This window comes from Malaclemys terrapin, chromosome 10 (assembly GCF_027887155.1).
Source record: "Malaclemys terrapin pileata isolate rMalTer1 chromosome 10, rMalTer1.hap1, whole genome shotgun sequence".
NCBI lineage: Eukaryota > Metazoa > Chordata > Testudines > Emydidae > Malaclemys > Malaclemys terrapin.
The window spans coordinates 74,836,023-74,852,269 of record NC_071514.1 but is presented as its reverse complement, the minus strand read 5'-3'; the positions used below and the strand labels follow the sequence as shown (position 1 = coordinate 74,852,269).

The 16,247-nt window shown below is 50.0% G+C and overlaps 1 protein-coding gene across 1 annotated transcript in view; it reads left to right on the top strand.

Moving 5' to 3' along the window:
- The window catches only part of ADAP1 (ArfGAP with dual PH domains 1), a 115,486-nt gene extending 99,476 nt beyond the window's left edge, over positions 1-16,010 (top strand). Inside the window, exons 9-11 of the mRNA XM_054042635.1 lie at positions 2,379-2,450; positions 8,943-9,171; positions 10,099-16,010. Of these exons, the coding sequence (XP_053898610.1) occupies positions 2,379-2,450; positions 8,943-9,171; positions 10,099-10,127 (330 nt within the window). The 3' untranslated portion in view covers positions 10,128-16,010. The remainder of the gene's footprint in view (positions 1-2,378; positions 2,451-8,942; positions 9,172-10,098) is intronic.
- Positions 16,011-16,247: the final 237 nt, after the last annotated feature.

Below are 16,247 nucleotides of genomic sequence, written 5' to 3'. Positions count from 1 at the left end.
TCTTTTTCTTCATTTTAAAGCCAGGGGGGGAGGGAGGGGAGGAAACAAGAGATTGTAGTTGTCAGAACAGAAACATTTCAGAAATCAAGGCCAGATAAATTGGTTATGGTCATTTTTGTTTCCTTCTGATGTCTATTCTGTGATCAGCCCTTATAGGACTGGGACACCTGTTAATTATAATTAGCTCAACTGAGAGCTACATGGGCACGGCCAGAGAGCTTCATAAAATGCATAATTTGCATGACATGGAGCAGATTGCAGCCATCCACTTATATAATACAGAGCTGAGGTCTCTGGAGACTACAGATCCCAGCATGCAATTCTACAAATTGATGCACGTGGATGGCTGGGTTGAGAACATTCCATGCTGGGATCTGCAAGGTGAAGCTCCCTGTTAAAGATAAGGATGGCCACAGTCTGCTTGCTAGAACTCTGAGGGCCACATTTGACCTCCAGGCTATGCTTTGGGTCTCTTGTTTCAAGGACAGGCATTTGCCATCAATCCTGGTGACTCGCACACTTGAAGAGCAAGCTGCCTTCAGTGTCAGCTCCAGCCATTATAGCATTCTGCAAATGACTGAGTGATGAGGCTCCTCAAACAGCACTTCGCTTAGAAAAGCCCCGTCTCATAGGCGCTGAACTTTTCTCTGGGGGTGCTCCACTCCCACTCCACCCCAAGGCCCTGTCAACATTCCATCCCCTCCCCCAAGTCTCTGCCCTTGCTCTGCCTCATCCTGCTCCACCCCCTCCCCAAGGCTCTGCCCACGCACCATTCGCTGCTCTCTGCCTCCCACAAGCCCCTTCCCGAGCCGCCAAACAGCTGTTTGGTGGCACCCCTGATTAACTGTGGCTGGTGGGTGCTGAGCACCCACTATTTTTTTTTCCAGCACTCACAGAATCGGCACCTATGCCCTGTCTTCATGTCTAATAGAGGTAAATGGGGCATTCCAAGAAATGCACAATCCTACCCTAAACAAACAAACCCTGCTGGAGATTTAGAGCTGCAAGGGCCATGACATACCTGAACCAATTTAGAAATCTGCTAATCCAATCAAAACACCAGCCAATCATGAGCTTTTCCAGACCTTCTAGAATTCAGTGGGATCAGCTGGTGAATTGACTAATGGTGACAAATCCACTGAAATTAATGAGGCCAGTAGCCTGGCCATTTACTGCCTGTGCTACAATCTAGGGATCTCAAACTCCTGGGTTGGCCGGGTGCTGGAGGCTCTGGAGTTGGAATGGAGGAAGCATCTTCTGCCATTCTCCAGCACTCTTCTGGCTATTAGAGGAATGGCATTGACATACTGGCTGGGAGGAACAGCTCTCGGAGTGTGAGGAGCTTGAAGGAGGGAGGTAAAAAAGCTTAAAGGCAACCTGCACTGAGGAAAAAACTGGTTTATGTCTTTTTCTTTTAATTCTCTATAAGGTACAAATATGGCCTTGAGTGGTTTCCATTCCCCTCCCCCCCACACACACACAGTGCCCCAAAAGCACAACATTTGAGGGTTCTGCTTGCTTTTCGTATGAGAAATTCAGGTCTTTTCTACAACTTCTCTTGAGGTCGGAACTTCAGTAAGCTCTGTTGCTATGAGACCCTGAATCTATTTACATTGGAAAATCAGGGGCTGTGGGATAGGAGGTTGCAGCTGATCAAACTGTAGATTGTAGCCACACAAAAGCTGTGCTAAGGTGGTGTCTCTTTCTCCTTGAAACATACATCCCAAGGCATTTGTTCATCATAAGGTGCATAGGGGTCATTTTTCCTGACTTCACACATTTGTGAAGCGGCGAATGCTGTACCTAAAAGACCCCTGGTGTGGGAAATGTTGATAAGGAGGAACTGTGAGACAGCAGTGCTAGGGTGTGCGGAGGCACAGGCTGAGTGGTGGAGGAGGGGATATAAATGTATCTTAAAACAATTGACAGATTAGCCTGTCAATTCTCCCTCCCTAAAACTCCCATTGAAATGAATGGTCCTGTTGTACTGAGAAGTATTATCACCCATTGGCAGATAATAGCCACTCTGCCCTTAAGTTAGTGTGGAACCGGCCCTTTCTGAACTGGCTGAGTACGTCTCGCCCACCAGAACGACACCTCTACCCCGATATAACACGAATTCGGCTATAACGCGGTAAAGCAGTGCTCTGGGGGGGCAGGGCTGCGCACTCCGGCGGATCAAAGCAAGTTCGATATAACGTGGTTTCACTTATAACGCAGTAATATTTTTTGGCTTCCGAGGACAGCGTTATATTGGGGTAGAGGTGTACCTTGAACGACACTAGCGCCCCGTAAATTCCCTCAACTTCTCTCCCTAGAAGCGAGCCAGGTTTCCCTTTGCCTTTGCTCAATCATTTTTTTCCCTCCCAACTCTTTAGCAAACAGAAGGTTTCAAGAAGCGATGGTTCACCATGGACGACCGAAGGTTGATGTATTTCAAAGATCCTCTGGTAAGGCAAGGGCGTTGGAGCTCAGCGCGCGTCTGCACGGAATAGCCTGTAATGAAGTTTGGTCTAATTTGGGAATAAAGTGAAAATACTTGGGGCAGGTTGTTTGACTTTGGTCCAAAGCCCAGTGCACAATAGCCTGGTTCACAGTTAGTCACGGAAACATCCATGAACCCCTATTTAAATGGCTTTAAACGAGTCCCTTAGAATCATAGACTATCAGGGTTGGAAGGGACCTCAGGAGGTCATCTAGTAAAATAAATTAATTAATGGAGATATCCTATCTCCTAAAACTGGAAGGGACCTTGAAAGGTCATTGAGTCCAGCCCCCTGCCTTCACTAGCAGGACCAAGTACTGATTTTGCCCCAGATCCCTAAGTGGCCCCCTCAAGAATTGAACTCATAACGCTGTGTTTAACAGGCTAATGCTCAAACCACTGAGCTATCCCTCCCCCCTTCCTGACCTTTATTTCATTCACCAGATTTTTCTTTCCCTCGGCTCTTTTGCAGGGCTTTTCTGTGCCTTGTTGCCATCGGGGCTGGGATTGGTAAAGGATTTCAGGGGAGTTACTTGCCCAGTTCCACTGGGTCCCTATCTCCATGAGGCTTCTTTGAAAATCCCAAACTAAAATCGTTGCTAGTAATTAACGTTGCCGTGGTAGTCACAGTATTAATTAATATTACCACTGAGAGGAAGGATGGGCCATGGCTAGGGCACTAAGCTAGGACTTGGGAGACCTGCTGTGCCACAGGCTTATTGTTTGACCTTGGGCAATTCACTTAGCCTCCCTATTCCTCGGGGTATGTCTACACTGGAGCTGGCTCAGGTACATATACCCACGCTAGCTCTGATCGAGCTAGTGCGCTAAACGTAGCAGTGTAGCCACAGCAGTGCAAGCAGCAGGACTACGTACATGCATAGGGCTTTAGATGGGATTGTACTTGGGGGTAGCCTTAGACCAAATGGTGTTCCCCCCTCATGTTACACGCCCAGGTATTCGCCTTCGGGCAGACTATCCTAGCCCCACTCCCCTGTCAGCATTCACAGACCACAGTAAGAACAGTCCCAGTTCGTCACATCTCTCCCCCCTTCGAGACCGAACTGAGCAGGGTCACTTTAGCCAGTGACCTGGGGAAGTTCGAACCTACCCCCGTTCCCATGGATGCCCCCGCATCCCTCCCATTCCTTGGTGGGAATTACACCAGGCCCCTCGAGTTTCACGCCCCCCCTTATGTCGGGGGTGCTTGATGGCACTCGCAGTTCGCATGTGGGAAGGTTTATACGGCCTGTGCCCTTTTTCCACCCCCATACCTCTGGGGTTCCAACTGGGCTGTGGTCTTCTCCCAGCGCTCCAGTCTGGGGGTCTGTGCTTTGGGCTCCCTTGGTTTAGAGCCGCCCTTTTAACCTTGGCCACCCTCCGGAAAGGATCCTTTATGCTGGGCAAGGGTCCTAAAGCTGTTTTCCCCTTGTCCCAGGCCTTCCTCCCCCTCTGACAGGGGTCACAGGATCTGCAGTACTGTCGGACAGTAACAAAGACCCCAGGCCAGTAAAAGCTCCGTAGCAGCCTCTGCTGGGTACGCCAGGTTCCCTGGTGCCCTGAGAGGGGAATGTCATGGGCCCGGCACAGCAGCTGGCGGCGATACTTCTGGGGTACCACCAGCTGCCTCCTGATCCCCCCTGACTCCATTTCCCCTGGGGGAGCCCATTCTCGGTACAGGAACCCCTTCTCCCACAGGAACCTTTTCCGGCCACCTCGTCCCATGGTCTGTACCGCATTGAGGTCGGCCAGGTCCCTTATCTTCCGCAAGGAGGGATCTCTCTGCAACTCGGCCTGGAACTCAGCAGCTGGGACAGGGATGGCCACCTGCTCTTTCTCGCCCGCTGGGTCTGAAGCTGCAGCCTCCCTGAGCCGTGTCCCTGGGCGTTCCCTCCCCACCAGGCTAGGGTCCTGCGCCTCAGGCAAGGCACCCCCCCCAAGGCCAGGGCGCAGTGCCCCTCGCCGGCTCTGACTGCGGGTCACAACCAGTGCCCTTTGGGGGCTGCTTGGCCAGTTCTCCAGGTCCCCCCCCATCAATACCTCAGTGGGCAAATACGGGTGTACCCCCACATCCTTGGGGCCCTCCTTGGCCCCCCACTTCAGGTGTACCCTTGCCACGGGCACTTTGACTGGTGTTCCGCCCACCCCCGTCAGGGTCAGGTAGGTGTTGGGCACCACCTGATCTGGGGCCACCACCTCGGGCCGGGCTAGCGTCACCTCTGCGCCCGTATCCCAGTATCCATCGACCTTCCTCCCATCCACCTCCAGGGGAACAAGGTACTCTCTCCGGAGGGACAGCCCCGCGCCCACCGTATAAACCAAAAACCCTGAGTCTTGGGCATCCAGCCCCCTAGAGGAGCTGGCCTGGGGCCCTTCTCTCTCTTGAGCAGTTGATAAGCTGCCAGCCCCTCTTGCGTGAGAAGCCTGCCCCTCGTCCGTCTGGGCCTCTACCAAGTTAACCCTGTGCGGGTTCGGTCTGCTCAGTCTGTCCCTGAGCCTGGGGCACTGGGCCCGTATGTGGCCTTTTTGGCCACCGTGGTAGCAGCCCATGTCCCATGGGTCCCCCCGGGTGGGTCGGATGGTCCTGACGCCGGATGTTCCCTTCTGATGGGGTTTTTCTGTATTTTCCCACGGGGATGTCCCATGGTGACTCTCTCTCTGCGTTGTGGTGGGACTGTTCCTTTGGGACTCCTCCCTTCTATCTCCTGACCGGCTCTTTACAAACTCATCGGCCAGCCGGCCTGCATGTCGCGGGTTCTCTGGCTTTCTGTCCACCAACCACAGCCTCAGGTCGGATGGGCACCGCTCATACAGTACCAGCAGTTTGACCAGGTCCTCCTTCGTCTGGGCCCCATCAGCCCACTTGCTGGCGTATCCTTCCATGCGGACGGCTAGTTGCAGATATGAGATCTCAGGGGTTTTATCCTGACTCCGGAACCTTTCCCAGTACATCTCAGGAGTCAGCCCAAACTCACGTAGCAGGGCCTTTTTGAATAGTCCGTAGTCCCCTTTCTCTGCCTCTTCCAGTTGGCGGTACAATGCCACGGCTTTGGGGTCCAGTAAGGGGGTAAGGACCCGGAGTCTGTCCGCGGGATCAACCCGGTGCAGCTCGCAGGCCATCTCAAAGGCCTCCAGGAAGTCATCCATGTCCTCCCCCTCCTTGCGTGGGGCCAGGATGCACTTATCAAAGCTCCGTGCAGTCCTGGGCCCCCCCTCACTCACCGCAGCTGGGGGTTCGCTGCCCCTCAGTCTCGCCAGTTCCAGTTCATGCTGTCTCTGTCTCTCTTTCTCCTCCCGTTCATGCTGACGCTGTCTCTCTTCATGCTGTCTCTGTCTCTCTTTCTCCTCCCGTTCATGCTGTCTCTGTTGTTCACGATCCTCCAGCTCTCTCAGTTTTAGCTCTTTCTCCCATTCCAGCCAATTCCGCTCCACGGATGCCGAATGTCGCCGGGAGGATCCTCTGCTGGCCGGCGAGCTTCGCCGGGAGGATTCCCTGCTGGCCCAGGGGGTCACGGCGCCTTCGGTATTTGCTGGGTTCCTCCCCACCCTTCCCCTAGGCATAGGAAGGAGGGGTCTCGGGAAGCCCTCAGCAGCCGGCTGACCACTCCCAGCTGGGACAGACTCTGATGCCTGCGCTGCATTTGCCAGGCTGCTTCCCTGAGGCACAGGGATCAGTTCATTCGCGCGATCTTCCGCCTCCAGCCGGGCAATGAGCTGTTCTTTGGTGAGCCTCCCAATGCACAGCCCCCTCTGCTTGCACAGCTCCACCAGGTCGCTCTTAAGCCGCTTGGCATACATCTTCCTGCTGGCCACTCACCGGCCTGTGTGCTCACAGCTCCCCACAGTTCCCAGGGGGCCCCCTAGTGTGCCAGCCCTTCTCGAGGTCACCACCTCTCTGCCAGGGTCAAGCTGCAGACTCCTCCGCCCCTGGGACCACTCGCTGCGATCCCCCCGGGGGACCCTGTTACTGCAAAAGTCCTTCTCGCTGGTCACACACTCCCAGGGGTAATAACCGTCCCTCTCTCACTCTTCAGCACGCCTGGTCCCCGTCAATCCCCCTTCGTTTTACTGCTCCCCAGTCACTTACTGCAGGAAGCGCCGTCCACGGGGTGCAGTAGATCCCGCCGCTGCCACCAGTTGTCACGGAGTATTGGGGAACTCAGGGCCCTGCACCCCCGGTTTCCTGCGATTCACCATGACTCTCAGCCAGCCAGTAAAGCAGAAGGTTTATTTGGATGACAGGAATACAGTCCAAGACAGGTCTTGCAGGCACAGACAACAGGGACCCCCTCAGTTAGGTCCATCTTGGGGTCCCAGGGCATCCCCGCCCCCTTGGGAGGTCAGAGCAATCTCTGCCTCCCCACCATCCCACCACCCAGCTTCCAAGACTCTGCCTTCAGCGACCCCTCCCACAGCCTTTGTTCAGTTTCCCCGGGCCACGGTGTCACCTGGGCTCTCATGTTACACGCCCAGGTATTCGCCTTCGGGCAGACTATCCTAGCCCCACTCCCCTGTCAGCATTCACAGACCACAGTAAGAACAGTCCCAGTTCGTCACCCCCCCCCATTTGTTAAACTTTTGAATACCTTAATTTTTTATTGCATTTGTAGCCCGTTTCATGACTTTGATGCACGATTTGCCTGCATAATTTATCCCTGTCCTTAAGACGATAAATTTGCACGCTAGGATCTGTAAATCTGCCAGCCCTGCGCCCCACAAACCCGGCACCCCAGGCGGTCGTCTGGGTCACCTGCCCCTAAATCCAGCCCTGGGGCTAGCCTGTCCCACCACTACACTGATCTTTTTGGCTGGGGTCTGTGTACCACAGCTGAAAATTACACCTCCAGATCCAGTGTAAACATACCTTTAGTTTCCCATCTGTAAAATGGGGACGATAGTGCTGCCCTACCTCATAGAGGTGTTGTGAGGATAAATACTTTAAAGATAGTGAGGTGCTGAAATACTGAAATATGGGAATGGGGTCCGCGTAAGAACTTAAGATAGACAGTTGTTTATTCCAAACACCAAGCTGTAAAGATTTTAATGTTGACCATGGGACCTTTCAAAGCACTGTAAAAACACTCATCTTCACCTCATCCTTCCAGCGTAGGCATGATGATTATTATCCCCTCAAAGGGCCTGATTCTGATCTCATTCCACTGGAGCCACTTCTCATTTATTCCAGTATGTGATCAGAATCGGGCCAACAATGATTTAAGTAACTTGATGAGTGCCTCATATCAAATCAATGGCAGAGCTGAGATTAGAATTCAAGGCTCCTAATTTCATGCTCTAAGCAACTGGCCACCCACCTTTTTCTCTTTTGTCTTGACTGACAGGTCTGGTAAGAGAATAATTGCCACATAGTACAGACCTTTATAATAGTACATGCAATGTTTCCATTTCACTGGAATTAATGACACCAAAGATTATATATCAGAGAGAGAGAGAGAGAGTTCTATCTTGCAGGCTAGAAAAATATCAAGCTGAAAAGTTTAAAATGCAGCTAGGAACGTGCAGGTTAAATGGTTGGAAAACTTCAAAAATAGAAGAGTCTGGGATTGGAGCAAGCGCCTGAGAGGCTGCAGAATCCCTGGGCCCAATCCTCAGCTGGTGTAAAGCGAAAGAACTCCACTGAAGGCATGGAGGCCGTGAAATCAGAAGTCAATGGAATTGTGATGATTTACATCAGCTGAGGATCTGACCCACAAACTCTTGGGCCTGGTCTACACTGGGGGGAGGGGGGAGTCCGATCTAAGATATGCAACTTCAGCTACGAGAATAGCGTAGCTGAAGTCGATGTATCTTAGATTGAATTAAAATGACTTACTTCGGGTCCTCGCGGCGCTGGATCGACGGCCGCAGCTCCCCCGTCGACTTTGCTTCCGCCTCTCTCACTGCTGGAGTTCAGCAGTCGACGGGAGAGCGATCGGGGATCGATTTATTGCGTCTACACTACACGCGATAAATCGATCCCCGATAGATCGATCGCTACACGCAGATCCGGCGGGTAATGTAGACGTACCGTTGGAGTTGATCCGCATTAATGAGGAGTTTTGGGGGTGAGAGGTTAGAAGGATAGAGGCAGTAGTAGGTCTCTCTCTCTCTCTCTGGGAATGAGGTCAAAGCACAAAATATGTCTGGATTTAGAACACCTGAAGTTTGGGGGGGGGGGGGGGGAAGGTTGGAATCCAGGGGCTTGGTTTGGCTCATTATTAAGTAGGAACTACAATATTTGCAAAACTGAAATCTGGTGGATTTCAAACACCTCTAATCTTTGCGGGTGTTTGACCTTGGGAATTTGCTTCGTAGGCCTCTCTCACTGTTTTCTGTTGATGTGAGTGCTGGAGGCTCTGCAGGGAGAACACTAATGTTAGTTTGCTGCGTGATCCATATTCCACATCACCTTGTCAAGGAACTTTGAAAGGGCTCTGAATCATTTATTTATATCTTGTAGGATGCCTTTGCTAGAGGGGAAGTATTTATTGGGAGCAAGGAAAACAGCTACAAGGTCCTGGAAGGACTCCCACCATCCACCCAGGGAAATCACTGGCAGTATGGGATAACCATTGTGACCCCAGACAGAAAATTTCTCTTTGCTTGTGAGACAGAAAGTGATCAGCAAGAATGGATTACAGCTTTTCAGAAAGTCATAAGCAGGCCGATGCTGCCTCAGGAATATGCAGGTAAGTCACCCTGCCAGACTGAGACCCCTGGAGAATTAAGGCCTCCATTTATCCTCCATACATTAGAGAATGGGGAGATTGAAGGAGAGACAGAGCCTTCCACCTCTAAATCCAATCCAGTCTGCATGGGGAGTCCTTACCATCTGCTGCCGGTTCAGTAGCTTATGCAAAATGTGTCAAATTCCTAGTAGATAGGTGTCCACATCAATGGGACAATAGCAGTCCCTTAGTCCCATCCTTTGTCTCCTTGTCTTTTTGGATTGTAAGTTCTTCAGAGCAGGGGCTTTCTCTCCCTATGTGTATGGACAGTGGGGCACAATGGGGCCTTGATCACAGTTGGGGTCTTTATCTGCTACTGTAGTAATAACGATCCCCATCACCACCACCTGAAAGTGGTACCCCTATCAACAGTATTGGCAGGATGAGGAAACCTACCCTGGAGGTGGTGCTGCCAGTCTAGAGTGGAGGCCCATTGGTAGGGGCAGCATAGAGGAAGCTCTATTATGCTTTACCCATTCTCCGGCACCTTTATGAACACGGCATTCAGTTGAAGTTAAAAAAATAGTTTATAAGGAACCTTTCATGGGAATCCACTTAAGTGTGCGTAAACCTGATTTTTAACAATCGAGTTAAGTGCTGACAGATCAGTGTATACAAGGATGTGTCATGTTCAGTATCTTGTGAGCCGATTATCAGTAAACGCTTCTGGGATCAGGGTTTAGCCACGACCAGCTGACGCAATGGTGAACACGACTCTTTGCAGTCGTGTTCTAACACAACAACATTCTGTAGTGAAGACAAGCCCCTACGGCCACTTGTTCAAAGCTAAGCCCGGCTGGTGGATTGGATCCCAAAGGGTTGCATGATAATCCGTCTTCTAACATCCATTGCATCGTTATTTTTGGTTTTTTTTTTTTTTCATTTCAGTGGAAGCCCATTTCAAGCATAAACCTTAGCTGGGACTGTCGGAGCAGACCCAAGGAATGAGATTATGTTTACAACACAAGATGGTTTTATTTGAAATGTTTAAAAAATAATAAAAGAAAATTAGAAAAAAGTCCTTCACTTAATCCTGTTGGAAGCCAAGAAGTCAGCGGCAAACATCACATAGAAGTTGCTGAGCCATAGCAAAAACAAACCTTGCACTTCTCTAGGTAGGCGCTGTGGGGCTCTTGTTTACAGCACCACCTAATGCTCGTCCATAGGCTACACTTCCATGTGCCGCCATTTTGTGTATCTCACTACATTAGGTAAAGAAATACCACAAATACCTGAGCACGTTGTCAACATCGTAGACTCTGAATGATGTGCACCAGGATGCCCCTGGGTCTGTGCTAACTTGTAATAATAGCACAACCCCGTCCAGAGTGATCCAGAATACTTTGTGAAACAAATTTGGCTGTTTTCCCTAAGTAGCATTTTCACAGGGTATTGATGATTGACTTGAAAACATTAATGGCACATCCCAAAGATATGGTGTGCTTGACAGTCTGTAAACATGGTCAATGGCTAGAAACAACTGATGCAAAACATCCTGTGGAATATGGAAATGAGCAATTTAGCTCTTGATGAGAAGGGAAGAAAAAGCGCTTCATGTTGTCTCTCATATATATAGACCTCTTCAAAAACAGTTTACTAATGACGACTGGGTTTTGGCTACCTGCCCTTTATCTTCTGTAATGATTCAATAGTTTAGATCAGGAATGGTTCTAATTTGATCCTAGTTTTTCAGATCTGAACTTTCCCAACATTCTGGAGAGTCTGGACCTGGTATTGTCACAGGGGCAAATTTGTGAAGTTCTCATCCGACTCTGAAGTCTCTCAAAGTTCACATCTCTGGCTTTGCTCTCAGCCTCTAGTTTAGACACATTAGTCTTTGGGATACCTTCTCCTGGCAGGGCCAGGGTATTCGAATTCAACAGGGTTTTCCCTGATGAACTCACTGTCCCAACTTTCTTTTTACGAAGCATTTTCTCATCTCCCAAGAGATCATTAAGTCCTAACAGAATATAGAGCACAAGCTTAAAACCCATTGTCTTTAAGTGAAGGAATGATGAACTATAACCAGAAAGGGGAGTTTGAAGTTAGCAATGACGCGTCGGAAAGCAGTGTAATATGCTCTGTGGTGCGGATGATGCAAATGCTTTAAAAAGCAAGTAACGTAAATACTGCTTTTAGGTGCTTAAATTAAGGGTCTCAATGGTAAATTGCTTCTGTGTTATTCCATACAGACCGTGTATACTGGACAGGGTCTCAGATGCTTCTTTTTTTATTCTGTTTGGTGGTTAAGTGACTAAATGTTTTGCTTTTGTTCAAAGTGTGGTGATGAGGAAATGATTTGCCAAGAAATTTTATTGACTCCAAAGGCTTTGGGGAGCATTCTCCTCACACCATAGTGTGGCTTACTGTTGCATGAAGTATCATGCCAAGCAAAGAGCTTTCACTGACATCCAGGATGCTGACGCCAAGGCTTGTCTACACTACCGGCCGGATCGGTGGGCAGTGATCCGGCCGGATCGGCGGGCAGTGATCGATCCAGCGGGGGTCGATTTATCGTGTCTAGTCTAGCCACGATAAATCGACCGCCGAGCGCTCTCCTGTCAACTCTGGTACTCCACCAGGGCGAGAGACGCAGGCGGAGTCGACGGGAGAGCGTCAGCCATTGACTTACCGCAGGGAAGACACCGCGTTAAGTAGATCTAAGTACGTTGACTTCAGCTACATTATTCACATAGCTGAAGTTGCGTAACTTAGATCGATTCCCCCCCCCCTCCCGCCGTGTGTAGACCAGGCCTGAGGCAGAGATATGCAGCGTACCTTGGAGAAATGAACTTAGCCGACACTTTGAACAGAATCCATTTAAGACTTGATCCTGCATCCCTTGCACAATGTCAGCGCCAATGGACTCCGATGGGGGGCGGGTAAGGAATGCAGGATTGGGGGTATATTTAGGGCATGATTTAAAGTGTGACTCGGTGCAGATGCGCATGCCACTTGCACAGATCATTCCTTCAAACAATTCCTTCTGTATTGCCAGTGCCTGTCTGTGACTTTAACATGTTATCTCGGCGTTTCTTCAGTTGTGGAGAGGCTGAGCTGAATGAGGTACTAGCCAAAACAAAGGGCTCTATTCATAGCAGATCCAGCCAGATGGCTTTACAGTGCATTGCAGAAGCACACAATGGCCATGCCTTGAAGAATATTGCATGTGCACTTCCTCGGAAGCTCAGCCAAAATGGCATTTGAAATAGCTCGGCTTCCGTGGTCTTGTGATGTGTAAATGTTGCTAATGACTCATTCTCAAGCTATCATAAAGGTGAATTTATAAATACATTGATGTAATGTAAGTGGCCGTCACACCTTGTAAGTCATGCTAACTTGATGTAGGCTAGTTTCAAATGGGATTTTAAAAAGAAATCCGTGGGGTTGGCCTCATTAGCTGCTTATCAAAGTGCACATCCAGGAAGTGCCCGTGACTGACAAAGGAATGTCCGCTCAGAGAAATCACACTATGACTGTGGCATGTCCCCGTAGGAACACTGTAGGCCTACACAGGAGCGGCGCCAGGGTTTTTGCCGCCCTAGGCAGCAGCGCTCCTCCTCAGAGCATTCGGCGGTGGGGGTCCTTCCGCTCCACGTCTTCAGGGTGCTTCGGTGGAGGGTCCCGGAGCAAGTGAAGGACCCGCCGCCGAAGCACCCCGAAGACGCGGAGCAGAAGGACCCCCACCGCCAAATTGCCGCCGGGGATGGCAAAATGCCACCGCCCAAATCTTGTCGCCCTGGGCGACTGCCTCGGGTCGCCTAGTGGAAGCGCTGGCCCTGGGCCTACACAGTGGAGTGTGAGAATTCAGCATTCAGAGTCAGTCGATAAGCACAGACAAAAACTCACGGTCCTTCAGCTGGGCGCAACCCTGGCCCTGTTTGCAGGGCATCGTGGGTCTAATTATAGTTCAGAGCTTTCCAGTTTACTCCCAAGAGAGAACATTGCACAAAAGCTGGGGGGATTGAGCAATACCCTCCTAGTGCATCTGCATGTTGCTATTTCCATGCTGGGAGGGGACCCAACAATCAGACTAGCTTTGAAATACACACTTACCCTCCACGACCATAAATCTCCTGATGCCCACGGTCCATGGCCTCAGGCCCGTCAGTGTATGTTGGGTTTTTATATCTTCTCAACTCACACTTGAGCAATGGTCGCCATTGTTATTTATTCAGCCCAGTTAAGAGGCCAAGCAGGAGGCTTATGCACCACTTATGTCCAACATTAAGGACTTAAGCAATGCATAGGGCTTCTGTGGCACCTCTGCACAAGGGTAAATTTCATTGTAAGTGCACTGAGAGCTTTGCTAAATCTGAGAGGGAAAGGCACAGACAGAGTATGTCTACACTGCAAAAACCGGCAGACCTGCAGCAGTCAGTCTCAGAACCCAGGTAGCTGACTTGAGCGCCTGCTCCAGGGCTAAAAATAACAGCGTAGATGCTCAGGCTGGAGCCTGGGCTCTGAGACCCATCCCCCCTTGCTGGGTTTCAGAGTCTGGGCTCCAGACCGAGCTCAGACATCGACACTGATATTTTTAGCCCTATAGTGTGAGCCACGAAAGCCTAAGTCAGTTGACCTGGGCTCTGAGACTTGCTACCACAGGCCTTTCCTGTGCAGTGTGGAGCAACCCAGACAGTCTAGTGGGGCAAGACGATTATGAAGGGGGAGAGAGAAAAATGTCACTGAAAAGGTAGATCCAGAAATGAGCGAGGCCACCCAGCCAATCTTTTGCGGGTGCTCTTCTATCTTTGGTCCCTGATTCATGTTTCTTTATCGAGCATTGATTGCGGCAGTAAATTTCTCTCTCTCTCTGCCTCGTACAGCATCCAGCACAGCAACAAATCAGAGGAGATGTGAGCCCTCCCCCAAGGATTTAACCCTGGGGTCAGTACAAAATGACGCCATTTGAGTGGTTTAGATTTGATATACAGAGTTGGATGACGTGTGTGGGCTTCCCAGAGGCTGTGAGGCAGCAGGGAGGGTGTGTTGAAAGGCAAGGAATGAGGGGGCCTGGATGCAGGAGGGGTTCCAAGCATACAGGGCAGTGTGGAAAAATTCAGCAAGGGAGAGACAAAGGAGGTAGTAAGGCAGGATGAATGGGTGGCATAATGTGAGGGTGGGGGGGCCCTGTGGAAAATGCAGATCCCAACCCACAACACTAGACCATGAGCTGGGGAGCTTCGCTGACCAGAACACACTGGGGAGTCACACTTGGGCACCAGTGGAGACTTCACATACAGGGGGAGGGTGACTCCCATGGCCTGGAGCAGGAATCCACCTGTGTAAGTGATGCTGGAATTGGACCTGTTGTTCTCCATGGCTGCAGTCCAGTCCATTATATGTCAAATTACGTGGGGCCTCCTGGTAAACGGGCCTTGGCTCAGCAAAAATGTAGACACCCCTGCCCTAGAAAGTCAACAGATTCTCTCGAACTATCTCACATTCATTTCTTTCTAGCTAATCTCACTTACGTTGTGCCCCTACCTGTGGCATTTGAGCTCATCCATGGGAGGGCATCATTGAGCCTCATTCATAGGCACAGCAAGCTATAGACCATCTGGCCAATGGCAGGGTAAAAAATAGGAGGTCTAGTTCTCGGTTACAACAAGGCCGTTTTATACTGCTCTGTGGAGTTACCTTAAAAGGCCTCCCTGAAAACACTACAGGGCCACCGTGGCTGGTAGAGGTCTCCCTACCACCTGCCCCAGCATAAAGATTGTGGCAGGGCTGTGGCACGAGAACGGTACAGTATAGCTATTCGCTTCTTACCTGGGCCATAGGGGCCCTTGAGGCTGCTCTAACTTGCACCCAGGGCTGGCTCCAGACCACAGAGGTGATGTGAAGCTAAGTTCCCCTCCACCAAGCACAAGAACAAAGTAATTGAGCATCAGGATGTGTAGGAGACAGCCACCAGCCTGAGGCTGACGTGATAGTGAAACCAAGTCAGTCACGGTGATTTTTTTTTTTAACTGGATAGAGTGACTCTGTCCTTAACCCTGACCACACTTTCCTTACAGATTTGGGGGGGATGGAGGGAGCGGGGTCTTTTAAACGCCATACTAAGCCTGTGCCAAGAGCCCTGCATGAATGAATTGTCACATGACTCAAAGGTTTTTGGCAAACAAATATTGCACTCCACAAAAGGGCATCACGACAGATTTACTTGCCGTAAGTATTCATCATCAGTCACCCCACTGGCGTCCAGAGAAGACTCCCCTCCCTGCTGGGGAGGGAGGTCTTAGTTCAGTTATTTTGTGTCACTCGGTTGTGAAAAGAGCTGAATTTGATTTGGTGGGAGGTTGGGGGGACGCCAGCTTGAGGCATGAGATTTGATCTTTCCAGTTCTTTTATACTGACAGGTCCAGCACAAACAGTTCGACCCATTGTATCCTATACATTCCTTCACAGCTCCTTGGCCGACATCAGGTTTGCTCGTGCTACAAACTGGCTGTTGCACTTTTTTAACTATAATTCTCTTTATTTTATTTGTCAAAAGCTGCTTAAAGTGACATTTCAACATAATTGCAGAAAATTGTGACTAAAGGAAGTCTTGGAATGTCCAGGTGGATATAATGGATATTAGTACTGTATATATCATGTTTTGAATTTTTACCTGAACTAATGAAACATGTCCACTTAAATAACGGAACAATACATTTGAGTGTCAAATGCATTTCTTAAGTTAGTGTTTGTAATCTGAAATCCATCTTGTCAGTTGTATACATTTGTTATGTCACTGGTAATAAAACTGTGGTACTAAATGGCATTCAAACCAATAAATTATTATGTCAACTCAATGGAACATGTGTCATGTTAAGTCTGTGGCACAGGTGATATGAAAGGAAATATGAGCTGTACATAGACATTAGGTCAGTCTTAACGTACAGCATCCACATTTATAGGTGCTGGAGCTGGGGGTGCTGCCGCATCTCCCCCCTCCCGGCTTGTGGTTTTCATCATATACAAGGTTTACAGTTTGGGCCAATGGCTCTTAACACCCCACACCGTACAAATTGTTCCAGCGCCCCATCCAA